This window comes from Pecten maximus, chromosome 12 (genome assembly GCF_902652985.1).
Source record: "Pecten maximus chromosome 12, xPecMax1.1, whole genome shotgun sequence".
NCBI lineage: Eukaryota > Metazoa > Mollusca > Bivalvia > Pectinida > Pectinidae > Pecten > Pecten maximus.
Window position 1 is genome coordinate 3612931 of NC_047026.1, and position 22642 is coordinate 3635572.

Consider the following 22642-nt stretch of genomic DNA (forward strand, 5'->3'; position numbering starts at 1 on the left):
AATGAATCAATCAAATTTGAAATTAATGTACGATTTATATTATTATCCAAAGAAATTCGCAACTCGCCTAGCCCGAACTGCCTTTGACGTCAGAAATTTCACATGGTCAATGGCGAAGAAGGAACCCACGGCTTTGATTGCACAATCACTCGACAAAAAGTTCTATTTCGGGTTCTTACGAACATAAACAGAAAAATATCACTTAGAAAGGCTTTAAGTACTACAGTAGATCAAAACTATACCTGAGGACTTGAGATCTAGTGTTTAAGAGGCGAGTTTCAGTGATTATTCCCGCCATACGGCAGATCATCGGGGAAGTTTTCTAAGCCAACAGAGATGGCATCGAACGGTACAGATGGAGAAAGCAGTGCGGATAGAAACGTAGAAATATGGAAGATAAAAAAGCTGATAAAAAGTCTAGAAGCAGCGAGAGGGTAATTGGTTTATATCGTCTGTCATGAAGTATACACCTTATCTGAATATTGAATACACCGTGAAGTTAAACGTGTCATCGTGTTTCAAGTGCGTTGTATTAACAAATTTATATCTCGGAAAATTTGTCAATCTATTGATAACAATAACAATTTATTTGAAAGTATGTGATGTCGACCGCTAACTCATGATCATTGTACATTGTAAAACCTTATAATGATTTTCATTATTTTTAATTCCAAAAAAAAAAACGCCTCTTGATTATCTATACCCACGACAACATTTTGGTTTCAAAAACAATTAAATATTTATTTTGAGGACAGTTTTGGGAAGTTTTAACATAAAGTGATCAGATTTATGTCTTACATTGATATATACAGTCACTTTGCATTGCCTTTGGTGTCCTTTATATGTCTGTGGTTAAACATCATAATTTATTTTTTCAAACTTTATATTATTAAGTAAGCTAAAAATTTCAGGAAAACTCTCCATGATGAACAAATTTTTACTGATTACACATAATTTTTGACTTCCTAATATACTGCAAATATTGATAATTAAAGAAATGCCTTGTAATAAGAAAAATTCAATTTTAGGAATGATTAAAGTCAAAGAAACAATGAAGCCATTAATGATATATTTCTTTCCAGGAAAATACAACATCAATGAAAAACCTACCAAACACCTGTGTAACAGCTTATTGTTTATGTAACAGTTCAAGTAGTTGTTGTTGGAACCGGTTGTTTACATTGCCGAAGCCACTGATGACATATGTTATGTATATGTAGCATTTAAAAATCATAAAAAAATAAATATCATTTTTTTTATGAAGGGGCTTTTGCCGAAGCCACTGATGACATATGTATATATGTAGCAATTAAAAATCAATAAAAAAATAAATATCATTTTTTTTTTTTATGAAGGGGCTTTTGTCCACTTTTTGATTAGTGTGAAGGGGCTTTTGTCCTAGGGGCCGCAGTGGCCGAGTGGTTAAGGTGTACCGACACTTTAACACTAGCCCTCCACCACTGGGTTGCGAGTTCGAAACCTATGTGGGGCACTTGCCAGGTACTGACCGTATGCCGGTGGTTTTTCTCCGGGTACTCCGGCTTTCCTCCACCTCCAAAACCTGGCACGTCCTTAAATGACCCTGGCTGTAAATAGGACGTTAAACAAAAACAAACCAACAAACAAAAGCTTTTGTCCTAGGGGCTAATGTCCGGGGGGGCTTTTGTCCGTACCTCCCTATATGCATCTAGATCATTTTGTGTAAGTTTTGGTAGAGCCGCAGATTATCACACCGAAGACATGGGTTTGATTCCTTTTTGGGCACTCGATAGTAACGTTTCCCCTATCCTTCCCAACATGTTCCTGTAACCCCGATAAAATTGACCTGACAGATAAATAAATCATCAGATATTCATGATCAGTTAAGTGTTGCAGGTTTTAATTGTACATAGAGATATCATCGTCTTCTAGCTTCGCGCTAGGGGGAATTTCCCTTTAGCTCAGTCCGTAGAGCGGTCGACGGTCACTTGTTCGACACACGATGGAGGCACACTAATCTTGTTCCCGTTACATTTGGTGCCGTTGACCACTGCAAGTGTAAGATATAGAAGAATGAGGGGCTTCGTTGAAGATAGAACCTTACCTGGGTTGTGTATTCAGGAACATATTTGAAAGGGAGAGTAGTGTGGCAGGTTTTAATTGTACATAGTGATATGGTCGCCTTCTAGCTTCTTGCTAGGGGGATCAATTTCCCTTTAGCTCAGTCAGAAGAGTGGCAAACCAGTAAGTCGACGGTCGCTGGTGCGATCCCCGGTGGAGGCACACTACTCTCTTTCCTGTTACACTAGCATAGGTATTGTGAATCATTCTACAGTGTTTACAATTGTGAAACCGGTAAAATTTCAGCTTATACTAATCACATAAGTTGGGTCTGGATAGAATCGCACAAAGGGTCTTAATTTGAGAGGAAAGAACTGCATGTTTGGGCAGGTAACACTCGGATACATTTTCCCCCATTTGATCAAGGAAAGGCATTTAAAGTTAGAAGATAAAGTTTCTAGAAACCCCACTTAGTTCATTGTTACTGTTCTAGGATCTGATATTTATTGATTGCGGTATTCAGGAAGTTTCTTATATCATGATAATTGATAAATTTTGATTTGTATATCACAAAAAAGTACATCTCATTTTTTGTGATATTTATATATTGATGCTTCCCTTTGGGAGATATATTTTTGGGAATTGAGTTGTATATTTATAGGGGCCACGGTGGCCGAGTGGTTAAGGTGTCCCGACACTTTATCACTAGCCCTCCGCCTCTCGGTTGCGAGTTCAAAACCTACGTGGGGCAGTTGCCAGGTACTGACCGTAGGCCGGTGGTTTTTCTATGGGTACTCCGGCTTTCCTTTACCTCCAAAACCTGGCACCTCCATAAATGACCCTGGCTATTAATAGGACGTTCAAACAAAATAAACGAAAAAAATGTATATTTATGATTATAAATTATTTTTCTTTACAGAAATGGCACCAGTATGATTTCCTTGATCATTCCACCTAAAGACCAGATATCTCGGGTGTCCAAGATGTTGGCTGATGAATTTGGCACGGCATCCAACATCAAGAGTAGAGTCAACAGGTTATCTGTGCTCGGAGCCATTACCTCAGTACAGCAACGACTCAAATTATACAACAAAGGTTGGTATACCGGCAAAAAGTCATGGGTGATTTAGTAAAATTACAAATTATACTAAAAAGGTTGGTATATACTGACAAAAATTCACAGGTGATTTGGTAAAATTACAAATTATACAGCATGTGTTGGTATATCGACAAAAAAGTCATTGGTAAAATTATAAATTATACAACACAAGTTGGTATACAGACGAAAAGTCACAGTGATTTGGTAAAATTACAAATTATACAACACAGGTTGGTGTACCGACAAAAAGTCACAGGTGATTTGAGGTAAAATTACAAATTATACAGCAAAGGTTGGTATACCTGCAAAAAGTCATGGGTGATTTGGTAAAATTACAAATTATACTAAAAAGGTTGATATACCGACAAAAAGTCACAGGTGATTTGGTAAAATTACATATTATACTATTATACTAAAAAGGTTGGTATATACCGGCAAAAAGTCATGGGTGATTTGGTAAAATTACAAATTATACTAAAAAGGTTGGTATATACCGGCAAAAAGTCACAGGTGATTTGGTAAAATTACATATTATACTAAAAAGGTTGGTATATACCGGCAAAAAGTCACAGGTGATTTGGTAAAATTACATATTATACTAAAAAGGTTGATATACCGATAAAAAGTCACAGGTGATTTGTAGGGCTGTAGCGATATATCAATACTACGATAAATGTCGTCGTTCATAACCGCGATACGATACACGATACGTAAACTTAGTATTGCGATACCTTAAATTACTTACTATAAACAAGTTGTCGCCCTTTGCGCGCTCTCTAAACCTACTACAAAAAGCAACATGGCCGAGAGGAGGAAACTTGCCTCACCACCTGCAACATTAAAGTCGCCCGTTTGGCGACAATTTGGATTCCCATACGAAAAGGTTGACGGGAAAGAAACAGGAAACAAACGTCTAAAGATCTAAACAAATTTAAACATTAAATTCTGGAAAGCAAAAATTATCTTATTGTTTTGTAATTTTGTGAAATCATTTTATGTATCGAGATACATATCGTATCGTGGGTCCTGTATCGAGATGCGTATCGTATCGTGAGGGAAAGTATCGTTACAGCCCTAGTGATTTGGTAAAATTACATATTATACTAAAAAGGTTGGTATATAGGCAAAAGGTCACAGGTGATTTGGTAAAATTACATATTATACTAAAAAGGTTGGTATACAGGCAAAATGTCACAGGTGATTTGGTAAAATAACATATACTAAAAAGGTTTGTATACAGGCAAAAGGTCACAGGTGATTTGGTAAAATAACAAATCATACATCAAATGTTGTTATTACTTACTAGACCCTATATATATATATATATATTTATAGATCACTCAGTTTTAACCTAGAGAGGGAGTGGAAAGAATAGAAAAGATAAATGTTGTAGAATGTTTTCAATACTCTATGTTCACAAAATATAGTGTCAGTTCTTTTTCAAAGTCTAGATCTTCTAAAAGTATGTTATTTTTGGTTTCAGGGTTCAATTATAATTACAATTTACCTACTTTGAATGTTAACACAATTCCATTACTTCCCTAGTTCCACCGAACGGCCTTGTGATATACTGTGGTACCATTGTGACAGACGAAGGAAAGGAAAAGAAAGTCAACATTGACTTTGAACCTTTCAGACCTATCAACACATCCCTATATCTTTGTGATAATAAATTTCATACAGAGGTAAGTGAATTCTTGAAATTTATTGTATGCAGGCGCTAGGGAATTTCATGAGGAAGTTTGAAGCTTAAAGAATGTCACACACACAAAAAAAATTGTACCCATATTAAAAGTTATGGCCATATCTGTTAAAATTCAATAAATCTCTTAATGGATTTTTGGGGAGACTTTTGTACAAATAGCCATTTACATAATGGTTAACTTTTACAAGCCGAAATACTGTAAGAAATTGGAATTAATGTACATTATTGGGTTGACAAATACATTAGCTGCGTGACAGCAATTAATTTATTTTTCAATTCAAATCTGCAAAATGTGTCACTTTATTAGTTCTCCGGTAATAATATTCCTTTTGAAATACTTTGTAGGCCCTTACAGCCCTACTAGCAGATGACAACAAGTTTGGGTTCATTGTTATGGATGGAAACGGTGCCCTGTTTGGCACGCTATCAGGAAACACACGAGAGGTCCTACACAAGTTTACAGTTGATTTACCCAAGAAGCACGGTAAGCCACCCTAACTTATTAAATAAAAATGTACAATTCGAATAGCATAAAAAGGGTAGTATCGGAATACAGATAAAATTTTGTTGAAATCTTCATCATTTTAGAGCTGATAGTTTTGTATTTTGTTTCTATTCCAAAAAAATCGAAAAAGTAATAATAAAAATGGAAAAAAAATTATACATGGTTACATGTATTTGTGTGAACAGGTAGAGGAGGACAGTCAGCCTTGCGTTTTGCCCGTCTCCGTATGGAGAAACGACACAACTATGTCCGAAAAGTTGCTGAGGTTGCTGTGACGCTCTTCATTACAAATGACAAACCAAACATCGCAGGCCTTGTATTGGCCGGTTCTGCAGACTTCAAAACAGAATTGAGTCAGTCAGATATGTTCGACCCTGTAAGTTTGCTGTAGTGCTTGTAATTGTTAAAAAAATTATCAGTAGTGGTATTTTGACTCAAGATTCCTGGAAATTTCCCCATAATTAGTAACTTTGACACAAGATTCTAGGAAATTTTCCCATAATGCAACTAAAAATATATAAAAAAAAAATTCATATTGTGCATATGAAAAATCTATCAATTATTTTCAAAATATCTAAATGATTTTTTTTTGTATTTTTTTATTTTTGAAGCATTTTCATCAACAACATATGATGTACATAATAAAATAATTCATTCAAACAAATTCCCTTCCGTTCATCATCATCATCATCATCATCATCATCATCATCATCATTCATCATCATCCAGCAAACACATCATCATCATGTCATCCGGACACATCATCATCATCATCATGTCATCTGGACACATCATCATCATCCAAAAACACATCATCATCATTATCCAAATACATCATCATCATCATCATCATCCAAAAAACACATCATCATCATTATCCAAATACATCATCATCATCATCATCATCATCATCATCATCTTTCATCCGCACACATCATCATCATCATCCAAAAAACACATCAACATCATCATTTACCAAACACTTCATCATAATCATCATCATTGTCCAAGCACATCATCATCGTATTTCATCCAAATACAAACATTATCATCATCATTACAAAACACATGCATCATCATCATATTTCATCCAAACACATCATCATCATCATCATCATCATCATCATCATCATCATCATCCAAAAAACACATCATCATCATTATCCAAATACATCATCATCTTTCATCCGGACACATCATCATCATCATCCAAAAAACACATCAACATCATCATTATCCAAACACTTCATCATAATCATCATCATTGTCCAAACACATCATCATCGTATTTCATCCAAATACAAACATTATCATCATCATCATCATCAAAACACATGCATCATCATCATATTTCATCCAAACACATCATCATCATCATCATCATCATCCAAATACATTGATCTTAAATCTCATTCATATGTTGCTTTTTTATGAGAGAGAGACAGAGAGAGAGAGAGAGAGAGAGAGAGGCGGGACTTATAATGTAATGAAATTTGAATTGAGTGTAAAAGCTGGATATAAGATATACTAAATAAGACTATGGCCTAGTAACAGAGTATTAAAAATGCTATAATTTGACATATCATAATACTTATTTTAAAAATGAAGAGTCCTGGGACAGACTGTCAGGGTCAAAAAAGGAGGGGGGGGGGGGGGGGGGGGGGGGGGGGGGGGGGGGGGAACCCCCCCCCCCAAAAAAAACCCCACATAAATCAATAGAACTAAACATACATATTGATAAAACAGAAAATAAACACTTTTTAAGCTTTTAGAGGTCTTAAATAGATAATATGTTTTTCCATTTATTCCAATCCAGATTAAACTTTTCAAGAAAACAAACTCCCTTTGATGATGCTATATATTTTTTCAGGTTGTGGTGGTCCTTAATTACATTTATTAATGCATGTACATTTAAAGAGCTACTGGAACATCTAGTTTTATATATGTAATGCTTAATAACCATGGTAATTTCATTATCAATATTGTTATACTTTCCAGGTGGCAAAAATCCAAAAATAAATGATTCTTTATTGTAAGTGAACGGGATAACTAGTGCATCGAGAAGTGATTCAAAACTTTGCAAAAAGAACTGAACTTTTTCACATTCCCAAAAAATATGAATTATTGTTTCAGGGTAAAATTTACAAAAAGTACACAATGGACTTGTAACGATGTTTGCTTTAAAAAGAACTGAATTTAGAGTTAAAATATTGTGCAAGATTCTAAATTGAAACCACTGAAGTTTTGAGTTATTTGTTACTTTAAAAGGTATGGAAAAGATATTTGCCCATGTTGAATCTGTAAAATCAAACACTTCATTCCACTTTTTTTTTCCTGTAGCAATTTCTGTATTTTTTGAAAGACTTTTATATATAATTTTATTGTCCTGTTGTGATTTGAGAAATAAACATATATTATGTGGAATATATGGTAATATCAGGTCTTTATCTATGATCTCCTGTAAATGGAAGTTTTTACGGATAGAATTAATAACACCCTGATATTTAAGAAAGTTTGTTCGTATATTATATTTCTGAGTAAATTCATTGAATGTATGAAAAGAAAGAGTATTCGAATCTTTTAACACATCATTAACTACTTGGACACCCTTCCTAAACCAGTCTTTATAGAAAACAGAGTGTCCACCAATACTAATATGTGGATTATGCCATAGTGGACTTTTTAGAAAAGAGAGTTGTTGATGTTTCGTATTAGTTTCTGATGTCAATAATCTTTCCCAAGCTTTGAAAACATCGGCCCAGAATTCATTTTTACATTGTTTTTGACATAACCGTATATAATCAATCCCAAAATTTATGCAATAGTTCCAGTTAAACAGATTGTTGAATAAAACCTGCCATTTTCTTATACATGTATTATGGAGTAATCTTTTTAACCATCCTAGTTTAAGGGAATCAACAAAGGCGTAGACGTTTATCATTTTTAACCCACCCTCTGAATACTCCTTAGTTATTACTTTTCTCTTCACCTTATCAGCTTTATCATTCCATAAGAAATTAAAAATAATGGTATTGAGTTGTTTCAAAAAGGCCTTACTGGGGTTTGGGAGTGAAATAAACAAATGGTTAAACAGAGAAATAAGGAGGGATTTAATAATGTGTATTTTACCTATAGGGGTCAATATCCTTCTATTCCAAATTTTAATTATGGATTTTAGTTTAATAAGTTTTTTATCAAAATTAAGTCTAGGTATTTCATGTACCGGTAGGTTGACACTAAAATCTATTCCTAACAGTGTAAATTTCTCCCTCCCCCATTGTAGGTTTAGATCAGGCAGATATGTTTCATTACTATATTTTTTACTCCCAATCCAGATTACTTGTGTTTTATGTGTATTGATCATGAGCCCAGATATTTGTGCAAAATCGTTTAATTCTTTAATAGATTCTAGCAAGGAGCTCTCAGATCCATCAAGAATAAGAGATGTATCGTCTGCATACTGAGATAGAAGTATCGGAATGTTATCAACGCTTATACCTAATATCTTTTTGTTATTTTTTATTCTAATCGCTAGTATTTCTACGCAAAGTATGAAGATATATGGTGCAATTGGATCCCCTTGTCTACAACCGCGTTTAATATTAAAAAAAATCATCTGATAGATTACCACCCTGATTAATAGTTGAGGAAACCCGAGCATGAAAAGTTTGAACCCATTGCCTAATACCCTCCCCAAATCCAAAAAATTTGAGAGTTTTGTCAATATATTCCCATGAGACTGAATCAAAAGCTTTTTGAAAATCAACCATAAGAAGCATACCTGGAACATCATTTACCTCTGTAAAATGCATAATGTCATAAATTAATCTGGTGTTTTCTCCAATATAAAATATCTAAATGATGACAAGGTCATGGTTTGCTTAACTGAAATAGAAGTGCACTTTAGTTTCTTTATATCTTGATAAAACTAGTACACTGACTTTAGTTATTGAAATGTTTGTTGTAACTGTAAAACTAAAATTCATCGTGTCATTCTCAATATTCTTATTGTTCACAGGAGTGAAAATAGGTTTAAGATAAAATTACAAACTTGTTAACAAGATATTTTATGTTTTGACAGAGACTGCAAGCAAAAATCATCAAAATAGTTGATGTATCGTATGGTGGAGAAAACGGATTTAATCAGGCCATCGAACTCGCAGCTGATGCATTAGCAAACGTTAAATTTATTCAGGAAAAGAAACTCATAGGTGAGTCATTGAAGAAGAAAAAAAAGTAAAGAATGTCATCAATTTGTGAATTTAATGGACAATGACAAGCACAACTTCTTTGAGATTTTTTTTACCTCTTGTTTATAAATGCTAACAGATGTTTTAGAAGTTGTAACAGAAAAAAAAGTTTTCCTATCTCAACATGAAGCCTGGTTTCCTCGGGTAAAATGACTACTAAAAATTCTTTTGTCATTAATTTGATATATTTCAGAATTTAATATACACATATGTCAGCACTATGAAGTATCCAGCTTTGTAACAAACAAAAAAAAATTCTTGATCCTTTTATTAGTGTGTCATAATTTTTCATTTGCATAATAATTTGTATCGTCTTGATTCCAGGGAGATATTTTGATGAAATTTCACAAGACACAGGGAAATATTGTTTCGGTGTGGACGATACGCTAAGAGCTTTAGAAATGGGAGCAGTGGATATCCTCATTGTTTGGGAAAATCTGGACATAACACGATACGTTTTGAAGAATCACCAAACAGAAGGTACATTGTGAATATAAACACAACCAAAAATCTATGTTCAAAGTTACAACGATTTAACAAGATATCTTGAGTATCTTTCATGAGAAAAACTGAGAATTTCTTTCGTCATGAAATTATCTGTAGTTATTTTGGAGGAAGAAAAAATGAAATCAGTTTGACTTTCTGTTGTGGCCTGCAAATTATTCACCTGTATTTGTATTGCGGTGGCTATTCTTTATGTCTCGGACCACTTTCAAAAATGTTCACCTATCAATATCTGAAACGAAACTGAATTAAAAATAAATGCACATTTTAAAAGAAGAGAAATGTTTGTCAATTGTTCAAAATGAAAAGTATATTATTACCTTTTCAGTCTTCATTTCTGATCTTATGACAAAATAATGACTAGTTTTGCTGTATTTACATCCATGCACTTTTATTTTATTTTCCAGTTGAAAACATTCTTCATCTGAAGCCAGAACAAGAAAAAGATAAAACGTATTTTATCGACAAAGATGTAAGTGATAATCAGAGAATTTTAGATAAAGAACTTGTGATTGCCCTCCACAAGTACTACCAGAGGGGACTTTAAAATAGCAATTGTACACGTACTGTGTACGTTGTCTCGGTCCAGGTGTCGAATCAGGACAGATCGTTCATACAGAATTACCTGTAATTGTTTAATTTTACTGAACTGTCTAGAAACATTTCTGATATTCATTTGTTCACTTTGTGTTAATTTGTTAGGGAATATCTTGTCTAGCTGGCCTCATCCTTTTAGAAAAGAAACTACAAAACGTACGTTTTGCAAATCATAGTTATCCAGTGAGCTTTCATGGCCCAGTTGTTCAAAATGTGATTAGCTTAATCACTTGATTAGTGAAATTCTCATTATATATTTCAAAATCTGTGTATGTATTCCTTAAAATAGGCAGATAGGAAATGACTGACGTCAATGTTGTAGTTTCATAAAATTTTGTCAAGTTAGTTTTACTAGAAATGATTTTATCAGGATTTTGAAATTGTTGTTAAACTCTGATTAGCCTAATCACCTTTTGAACTACTAGGCCCTGATTGAGAAAGACATGTGGCTTAATTCTGTCAAAGCAATTTGATTTATGCAAAAAAAAAAAAAAACCAAAAAACCCATTAATTTAATGTCGATATCTAAAATGATAGCATTGATGTGTTGTGTGATGTGTCTTATTCTGTTTTAACAGACGGGTGTTGAGTTAGAGTTGTCCGAACAGATGCCTCTACTGGAATGGTTTGCAAACAATTATAAGAAGTTTGGTAAGTTAAACGTTTTCTACAATTCTCACAGCAAACAAAATAGCATTGTGTATCCCTGGAGCCAATATATATATATTGTCAGGTATACTATTTTGCAGGGCTCGAAGTGGATATTTTTACCAGGTGGCCTATTTGGCTACCAAGTCATAAAATCTAGGCGCCAATTGGAAAAGTTAGTCGCTAGCCAAGTTGTCTTAACTTTAAAAAAAATCTTTTAATTCTTCAGTACAGTATAACATCTCTGTAACTTTTTCGATTGTGAAAGTTATTTAGCAAGGACTGCAACCTTCGCGACTTAACCAAATCGCAAATTTACAAAAAAAGATTTAGGTGCCATGCAGGCGCCTTATAAGTCAATAACCGGTCGCCAATGGTGAATTTAAGGCACCATGGCCACTAAAATAGGTGCCACTTTGAGCCCTGTTTTGGACTCCCAACATTCATCTGCTGCTTCCATCATGGCATTTGATTCTTACAACTAATAAACACATTAGTGCTGAAAGATATTGAACTGAAAAACAAAAATTTTAGGTTATAGAAATCTCTAAAATCTGGAGAACAATTAAATAGAACTAACTATCCGATATGACATTGTGACGTACTATGAATTAACGGTGAATTATTTGCCAACAGGTGCCACATTAGAAATTATCACAGACAAATCCCAAGAAGGTGCACAGTTTGTCCGAGGGTTTGGTGGAATAGGAGGTGAGTATTCAAAGCTTGTCTTTGTATTCTATGTAGAAATATCTGTATCTACTTCAGATTGATTGTATGAATACAAATTCATCAGATAAGTATATCAAGCATTCTAGTTTCTGAAACAGTTTTGGATATATCACAACTTTCATGAAAGGGTTTTATGTGATGTTCCTGCATCCCATCCCAAATTCCTAATGAGTAGCTACAGATAAAGTGTGGGTCAAGGTCAATGTCACTTACTATTTTGGGGGCTGGGGGTGGGGGCGGTAGGGGCAATGCCCAGCATATTTCTTTCGTTAAGAATACATCTGCATTGAAGCTCAGTAGAATTGATTAGCAGATAATGATTTTTGTTGAAAATACTAAGTGGCTTATTTTCTATTTTCAGGGATTTTACGATATCAGGTTGACTTCCAAGTCTTCAACACGCCTACGTTTGATGACTATGAAGATTTTGATCTTGATGACTATTAAACAATGTTACTAAACTCGCAAGAACTGTTGCCAGTCCACATTCAAGGCCTTTAACAAAGAAATGCATAAATATCTGAAGAATCTTCATCACTGTTGTAGTGCTTGAGGATATCACAACTTTCTGAAGCCGAATTCCTGTGGAGACATTTTGACTTGTGACTGCAGGAGAGAAAGTGTGTTTTCAGATTTTACAAAATGCAAAAGTATTAAACGTGCTGTACATGATCTGGCCAATACCTACTGGTCAGCACTGTCTATTGTATCTCAGATTTCACGTAATGACATTCACAATGGTTGAAGTCTGGATGGAGCTTTCAAGTATTAATGTCAGTTTACTGTGTTATGCTTCGGATGATCTTCATGATCGATGCTCTTGTTTCATCTTCATAACAGATCTATATGTGCATTGTATGGGAAAATTTCAACAGTTCCTTTTTCCTGTTTAAAACATACCGATCTGGATATGGTACTGTATCTACACTCCACAACATACACCATTTCAATTTTCAATTCAGTCACTAAAATTTTAACTGTTTTAACCCAACTTTTCTTCATAAAAGTTTCATACATAATTTTTTTTTTTTTTTTTTTTTTTAAATTTTTTTCAAGACTCGATTTGTACAGTTCAGTCGTCTCTAAAATGGTACATTTCAATTTTACATTATCTTACATAGATCGCTTACTTAAGTTATGTATGTCTGTAACCGTTTATTTGACCAAATTATTTACCTCAACAGATTATTATGCGAATTCTACTTGAAAGGTTAAGAAAATCTATCATCAAATATTATTATACAAGATCACATTTTAAGAACTAGTGACTGTTAATACAGCTCTGAGCTCTCCGATCTGACAATTTGAATTCCGTTTCAACTAAATAATCTTGTTTTTCCAGTAAAAGAAATATCCTATGGAGGACTCCAGGAATAAATTCCATGCATGGTTGACAACAGAGAATGTCTTAAAACTTTGAATTAGATCACTTTAGTTGAGAGTTTGACAAAACTTACGTCGTCCTGTACTGTAGATATTAAAATTTTTACTATAATAGTCCTAAGTAAGTTATCATTTGATATTGTTTGTATTAAAGGTTAAGAATTGTGTAAAAAGAAATGCAGCACTCTTATAAATCTCTCAGATGGAACTTTCTTGTTCATGTCAACCCTCAAATAATCTCTGGGATGTTTGAGATGGGCTTGGTGGTACCCAAGATAAATTTTGGTATTTTTGGCCCATGGACTTATACTTATAAGTCAAAGCTCCTTCCAGAACTTGTAAAACTGTACATTTTTAAAGTCTGTTCATTTCAATTGTGAATTGAAAACAAACAAAAAACACTAGTGTGTATCCATTTTTGAGTATTTTGATTTTGGTATATGTATATTTATTTTCCAAAGTTCAGATCACTATATTCTTACCATTTTGTGTACTAAGTACACCTGTCTTGTAGACTAGCTTTTATACTGATATGATTTACAGTCAGTGTGAAGCAGCCAGAGTTCTGTGTATACAATGTATGCAGATTGAATTGTTCCCCTACAGGACTTCAAACTTTTCAAATCCAGTAAAAAAAAAAAAATAATTGGGGGGGGGGGGGGGGGGGGGGGTGGACTGAAATAAATGATGAATTAATATCATGATAATATGTTAATTGTTGTAATTTATCACCAGAACAAATTGTCTCAAAATTAAAATTACTGTATAATAGTGCTGATTTTAGAAGTCATTGATTTTCTTTGCCCAGTTGTAATATTTGAGGTGGCATTAATGGTTGCATTGCTTGACAATGCACACTTCCCAAGATTCCTTAAGGAACTAAACCTCAGTTTAAAACAAATAACACATATTTTTTAATAGCATTTAATATCTGGCAGGTTTTCATACCAATAAGAATTTAATCAATGGCCGTCTCTTAAACAGAGCCCAATTGTGTTTCTAGTGACTGGCCGTCTGTACTTGGAATATGTTCTTGATAATGGCATTGTGTGTGTACGGTTTAAAACCGATAACTGGTGTTTTTAACGGAGTGATGAAGTGGATATCAATCTAATGGAATTATCAGGTTATTAAAGCCAGTTCCAACTTAATGTTCACATCCTGCTCCGTATATATAAAACATGCCATTTTTCTGTTGCTGTTATAATGCTATAATACATACAGAGACTGGCGATGTTGTGTGTCAATAGAAGGGACACAACTCTAGCAGGCATTCACATGACTTAGGGATACAAACTTGTGGAATTCCTTGACCCACAAGATAACAAGAATCTGGGGAGTTGTGTGACCAATGTCATACAATTCGCGATAATTATGAGATTTTTTGTTTATAAAATTCACAAGGGAAGTGTACAGGTATAGGCCGTGTTCGCTTCTATTCCTTGAAGTGCACACATAGGGTTTTGTACTGGGAAATATTAATGTGTTGTTTCAGATTTGTTTGTGAAAATGTACATTAAATTGATTGACGGTTAACCTATTATGAAATGTTTATTGTATCCTGTAAGTTACATATTAACATATTCTCTATACAGTTACCAACAAATGATTATATTCTAAAGGATTCCACCGCGAGTCCTTGTTACCATGCCGGGTATACCATATTGTACATGTTATACAGGAATTATAGATATTGAGCTTAATAGTTTTGTTTTGTTTATTTTTTTGTTTGAATATTGAAATGTGATGAAATGTGACGGATACCTTTGGATCCTCGCTCACAATAAAATTCGGTACAACTAATGTCGCAAGTCCTTATAAGGGTGTACATGTATTCACTACTCCGAATCCACCAAACTATCATCTCCTAAAACTTCATTTTGAACATCATCTCAAAATGGTTAGATTGTAAGATAATAACTTTCTTTAATGTTTGTTCAAAAATGTTAAATCTGTCTGTCCCAGGCAAATTATAAGATAAGGTTGATGTGAAATAAACAATTGTTTCGATAACATAAACAATTCTCGTGATATCAGCATGAATTGTTGCATTTTTTGACATCATACTCATAATAATCATGAGCTCCTTTTAGTCTCTTAAACATAAATTGTTTAAATGAAATGTAAAAATGAATTGTTGAAACTTGACACAAGTATTAAGTTTTGATACTGGTCTTCCATAGCGACTTGTAATCTGTTCTCGGAAGACTAGAAAAACTAAGTGTACCAAACAATTTGGTAAAACTCTCCATACTGTTAATCCACAGTTGGGGATGGGCATCACACTAGTGTGGGACCATCTCTACCTCCCTTCATTATCTGAGGAGCATAGCACCCTTATGGGGACATACAACTCTATATGATTTATTCAGGTATAGCCAGATCGGTGCAAGTGTGTTGGCCATGTTAAAGAAGATTTAACAAAGTTTATTGTCGTAATATATTAAAGTATTTCTTTGAAAATTACATTGAAATTGTCATATATATATATTATATGGGCATAAAAGATTTTTCAAAAAAGGTAAATAAAAATTTGATATGCCAATATCACATTTGAGATAAGACTTGGAATTGTTGAGTTATGCTAGCTTGTGTGTACCACTTAACCATGCAAGGTTACTTAAGCACAGTGAAAAATTTTCAGAGGGAAATATTAGATGAAACTTTTGTTCCAATATTTGGAACAAAATATTTGAAACCACAATAGAAATAAAAACAAATTAAATCTAAATGTTGTCTTGTTGTTTGCCACACAGAAAATTGCAGACTTTAAGTATGTTTACCCTTGCAATCCTACTCCTAGTACATTTGATTAGATATCTTCTGCCATAATCCTTATTGACAAAAAAAAAAGAGAAAAATAATATCTGACAACAGAATGCACTTCCATCTATATAATTTGGAAGTCTTGACAACAGATTATTGAAATAATATTGCTGAGATGTCTTCATTAATGCGTAAGAGACGGAATCTGAAACTCATCATCTATATAAAGGTGGTTATAATTATGAACTGTTCAAAAAGCAGAGATGCTGAAAATGACACGGTATTCCATGATTAGAGAAGGTTCTTAATGCTGGTTAACATTTGACCTACCCGACACGGAAAGTATCTTATTGTACCACAGATGAGCACCGCCCACTGCAAAAAAAAAAAGAAAAAAAAAAAAAAAAAGGAATTTAAGAAGCTGATTTGACAGCACCCCCTACTCCTGGCAGAAAGGCTGTAGCTGGTCAGGTGAAGCTAACTGGTAAAATAGGGCGAGTTATCACATATTTAAGGAACTCGCATAGAGAAGGTCAAGGTGATTTGTACTTCGATCTCCTACTTAAGAGGATAAATGATGAATTTATTTTGAACATAACTGAAATGTTGTTATTACTATCTATGAATGTTGAACAAAACCCTGGCCCACATAATATAAAAATAGCTTGTCTAAATGTTAGATCCCTGCGAAATAAGATTGATATAATAGAAGCAGAGCTGAATTCCTACGATATCATTTGTTTAACTGAAACCCATTTAACTAATGTAATTTTAGATGAAGATATCCAAATTGATTCTTATAATGCTCATCGTAAAGATAGATTTACTGGCTTTGGAGGAGGTGTAATGATATATTATAACAAGAGATCCCAGAGGGATCTTGGCGCCCACCATTGAATGTTCTTTATAGGTTCCATGTCAGATTGATCTTTTCTCTACTTTTCTCTTCTTCTAAGTCTTACTAATCTGTGTAAACTCAGAAGAAACCTCTAGTACTTTTCAAACAAGGGAAACCTATATATAAAATTTAAGATTTAGGCACCAAGGGAACCTATATATATGGAATTTGAGAAAGATTCCTTCAGTGCTTTCTGAGAAATAGTGATAACAAACTTCAATTGTCAAAATCCAAGATGGCTGCTTGTCGGCCATGTTGTTTTCCGATTGGTCTCAAAATGCAATATGCATAACTAGGCACCTGGGGGAACCTACATATGAAATTTCAGGAAGATCCCTTCATTAGTTTCTTAGTAATAGTGATAACCAGTTTCAATTTTCGAAATCCAAGATGGCTGCCTGTCGGCCATGTTGTTTTCTGATTGGTCTCAAAATGCAATATGCATAACAAGGCACCAAGGGGAACCTACATATGAAATTGGAGAAAGATCCAATCAGAACTTTCTCAGAAATAGCGATAACAAACTTCTATGGTCAAAATCCAAGATGGCTGCCTGTCGGCCATGTTGTTTTCCGATCAGTCCCAAAATGCGATATGCATTACTAGGCACCAAGGGGAACCTACATATGAAATTTGAGAAAGATCCCTTCAGTACTTTCTCAGAAATGGCAATAACAAACTTTAATGGTCAAAATCCAAGATGGCTGCCTGTCGGCCATGTTGTTTTCCGATTGGTCTCAAAATGCTATATGCATAACTAAGCACCAAGGGGAACCTACATAACAAATATGAAAAAGATCCCTTTAGTACTTTCACAGAAATAGCGATAACAAACTTCAATTGTCAAAATCCAAGATGGCTGCCTGTCGGCCATGTTGTTTTCAGATCGGTCTCAAAATGCAATATGCATAACTAGGCACTAAGGGGAACCTACATATGAAATTTGAGAAAGATCTCTTCTGTGCTTTTTGAGAAATAGCGATAACAATCTTCAATTGTCAAAATCCAAGATGGCTGCCTGTCGGCCATGTTGTTTTCCGATTGGTCTCAAAATGCAATATGCATAACTAGGCACCAAGGGGAACCTACATATGAAATTTGAGAAAGATCCCTTCAGTACTTTCTTAGAAATAGCGATAACAAACTTCAATGGTCAAAATCCAAGATGGCTGCCCGTCGGCCATGTTGTTTTCCGATCGGTCCCAAAATGCAATATGCATAACTAGGCACCAAGGGAAACCTACATATAAAATTTGAGAAAGATCCCTTCAGTACTTTCTCAGAAATAACGATAACAAACTTCAATGGTCAAAATCCAAGATGGCTGCCCGTCGGCCATGTTGTTTTCCGATCGGTCCCAAAATGCAATATGCATAACTAGGCACCAAGGGAAACCCACATATGAAATTTGAGAAAGATCCCTTCAGTACTTTCTTAGAAATAGTGATAACAAACTTCAATTGTCAAAATCCAAGATGGCTGCCTATCGGCCATGTTGTTTTCCGATCGGTCCCAAAATGCAATATGCATAACGAGGCACCAAGGGAAACCAACATATGAAATTTGAGAAAGATCCCTTCAGCTCTTTCTCAGAAATAGCGATAACAAACTTCAATGGTCAAAATCCAAGATGGCTGCCTGTCGGCCATGTTGTTTTCCGATCGGTCCCAAAATGCAATATGCATAACTAGGCACCAAGGGGAACCTACATATGAAATTTGAGAAAGATCCCTTCAGTACTTTCTGAGGATTAGCGATAACAAGAATTGTTTACGGACGGACGGACGACGGACCACGGGCGCAGGGCGATTTGAATAGCCCACCATCTGATGATGGTGGGCTAAAAATACAGTTAAAACTTCTAGAAGAAGGGATTTAGAAAGGGATGGTCTTGAGCTAATATGGTTAGAGGTTTCAATTGAACATCATAAATTCCTACTATGCTGTATATATAGGCCTGAATCAAGAGTAGAATACTGGAATAATTTAGATCAGAATCTAGAGTTAGCTAGCGACACTAACTTAGATATTATAATTACTGGTGACATTAATGTTGACACACTTACAATGCAACCCACATCTCACTTTGCTCGACTATTGGCAAAATTTAATTTGAATTGTATGAATACCCAACCTACTAGAATTACTGAAAATACCTCAACAGCCATCGATGTAGTTTTAACAAACAACTGCAATTTAATTAAAAGTATAACTGTTGACACACCTTTTTGTAGTGACCATTCCCCAATATTCTTCCAAATATCATATACTACTACTAAATATACATGTTATAATAAAACTATCTGGCGTTATGATGAAGCCGACTATGAATCTATTAATAACATAATAAATGATATTGACTGGCACTTACTAGACAATAACTTGAATGTTCATGATTTTAATCAATATCTTGTTGATGTTATAGCAGAACTAGTTGATAATTACATACCACATAAAACAGTACTAATAAGGCCACGAGATAAACCCTGGATGACAAACACTATAAGGCTAGAAATGAGACGTAGGAATAGAAAACATAAAAAAGCTAAAAACACCAATAACCCACAACACTGGCTTGAGTATAAACAATCAAGAAATTATGTTATTGATCTGGTTCGTAATGCAAAAAATGACTATTTTAAGCACTTACAAACTTCTTTATCTAATAAGTCAATACCTCCCAATAAATGGTGGAAAATTGCTAGGTCAGTCACTGGAATTAACAATAAACAATCTCAAATACCACCACTTACACATAACCACAGAACAGTACATCATCCAACTGAGAAAGCTGAGATACTTAATAATTATTTTACTTCTATCGCAAACTCTTCTGATAATCTGCAAAATCTTGATACTTCCAGTAATGATGAAAATCACACACCTTTTATACTTGATAATATATATGTATCAGAACAGGATGTGGAAGATCAAGTAACTTTGTTAAATGTAAATAAACCATCTGGTCCAGATGGAATTATACCAAAGGTTGTGAAAAATCTCAAGTCAAGTATTATCCTACCTTTACAATTACTTATTAATAAAACCTTACAGACTGGGGAAATACCAGATAACTGGAAAATGGCAAATGTTAATGCAATTTATAAGGGTAATGGCACCCGAAATGAACCAACTAATTATAGACCAATATCAATTACCAATTGCTTTAGTAAACTATGTGAAAAGATAATATTTAAATATTTGTACAATTTTGTCAAACAACATAATATCATTTCAAATCATCAATCTGGCTTTACACCAAAAGATTCTACTGTAAATCAACTGTTGTCTATTTATCATACTATCACTAGTAATTTAGATATAGGAAATGAGTTACAATTTATATTTTGTGATATAAGCAAAGCATTTGATAGAGTTTGGCATGAGGGGCTATTGTATAAACTAAAAAAATGTGGAATTACAGGGAAATTATTGGAATGGTTTCGGAATTATTTAAAGGATAGAAAACAAAGAGTCATTACTGAAGGACATTACTCTTCTTTCCGTACTGTCAATGCAGGGGTTCCTCAGGGTTCAGTACTGGGTCCTCTGTTATTTCTTATTTATATAAATGACATAACTAATGATGTTAATAATTCTATAAAACTGTTTGCAGATGATACATCATTATTTGCCATTATTGATAATCATAATAAAATTATTGCTACTGACTTGCTAAATGAAGATCTACAAACTATCAATATTTGGGCAAAACAATGGGATGTTATATTTAACCCCTCAAAAACTAAATCAGTTTTATTTACCAGAAAAAGAAATACTGTACACTTACCACTATTTTTTGCTGACACAGCAATAGAAAATAATGACTCACATAGTCACCTTGGTGTTTTATTTTCAGCTGATGGTACATGGAATAATCATATTCACAATATCTACCAAAAAGCCTGTAAACGTCTTAATATTTTTAAATATCTTAAATATAAAATTGATAGAAGCTCACTTACTACTATTTTTACTGCTTTTATTAGGCCTATACTTGATTATGCTGATGTGATCTGGGATAATTGCTCTCAGCAATGTAAAAATTTATTAGAATCGATTCAAATTGAAGCTGCTCGTATTATAACTGGCCTACGTAGGGGAACCTCACATGAAAAATTGTATAATGAGCTAGGATGGGAAACATTGGAGTCCAGACGGAAGAAACATAAATATCTGCTGATGTACAAAATAATACACAATGATACACCTTCCTATCTTACTGAGATTGTAAACGTTTTTAAAAATAATATTGATGAACAGAACTACCCTTTAAGAACCATCAGGGCTTTCAACCCACCACTATGTCACTCTGAAAATTATTTTCATAGTTTTTTTCCCTCCATGGTACGAGAGTTTAATGACCTTGATTTTGATACATTAAATGCACCAACCATTTCAAAATTTCGAAACTTGATATCGGCGGGTAATGATATTAGAAATACTACTTCCTCAATCTTTAAATATAAAGGAAATAGAAATGAAAACATACTTTTGTGTCAGTTGAGAAATGTAGCAAGCCAATTAAATTATGATCTTTATAAAGACCACCTGATAGAATCGCCTGTTTGTAGTTGTGGATTTGGACTTGAAACTTCATATCATTTTTTCTTTTTATGCCCTAACTATATTGTGCATAGAGATACTCTAATAAATTCTTTACGTAAGCAGGAATATTTTCATATTGATATACTCCTAAATGGCTCTGACAGTTACAGTGATGATATAAACACTCATATCTTTGATAATGTAATTAGATATATTAAAAACACAAATAGACTATTACATTAGTCATTAAGTCAAAAGTCGGGGTCTGACTCAAGTCTTTAGTACTGGAAGTCTATTATATGTCTATTAGTTGGTCCTAAGGGTAAAGGTCAGCCTAAACCAGTGTAACTTAGGAATTAGTGGTTCATTAGTACATGTATATTTTTTATCAAATTAAGATCTTAGTAAAAATTTATTTGTCATTTATCCTTGTATAGACATTAGTTGATGAGATATTATGAACATCTTAAAAAATTTTGTTCATGTCTGTGCAGTTTTGCGCAAGAATCTGTGTAGGTGACCCTGTTTTGGATGAGTAATACTAAACCATTTAATACTCTGAGTTTATAATTACCGTAATTATTCTAAGCTGGAAAGAAAAAGTTAAAAACACATATATGTGCATAGTGTCTGCCTGGGCTGGGGGGGCAGGTGTGTATTCAGCCATGAGTGGATGACTACTGGGTGTAAGCACCTCATGGACATTTTTGTCGGAAACTCTTGGTTTGACTAGGCACCTGCCTCCCATCCATGCAGATAACATTGCAATATCAAACAAATCTATAAATTCTAATCATAATAGTAATAGAAAACCCACTGTTTATATACATAGAGTATTTGAATTTCTTTCCCCTGTACATATACATGTATAACATGTGCGAGTGCGAGTGTGTGTGTGTGTGTGTGTAATACTATATATTACTCTACATTGTATGCTATTAATACCGGATGTTTTTATTTTGTTAAT

The 22642-nt window shown here is 34.0% G+C and overlaps 1 protein-coding gene across 1 annotated transcript; it reads left to right on the forward strand.

Moving 5' to 3' along the window:
* The first annotated feature begins 96 nt into the window (after window positions 1-96).
* LOC117339104 (eukaryotic peptide chain release factor subunit 1) lies at window positions 97-16194 on the forward strand. Its single transcript, XM_033900484.1, has 11 exons — window positions 97-434; window positions 2960-3135; window positions 4685-4824; window positions 5190-5328; window positions 5535-5725; window positions 9431-9560; window positions 9924-10079; window positions 10511-10575; window positions 11279-11351; window positions 11985-12059; window positions 12442-16194. The coding sequence occupies exons 1-11, from the start codon at window positions 337-339 to the stop codon at window positions 12525-12527; spliced, it is 1329 nt and encodes a 442-aa protein (XP_033756375.1). The 5' UTR covers window positions 97-336; the 3' UTR covers window positions 12528-16194.
* The last annotated feature ends 6448 nt before the right edge of the window (window positions 16195-22642 follow it).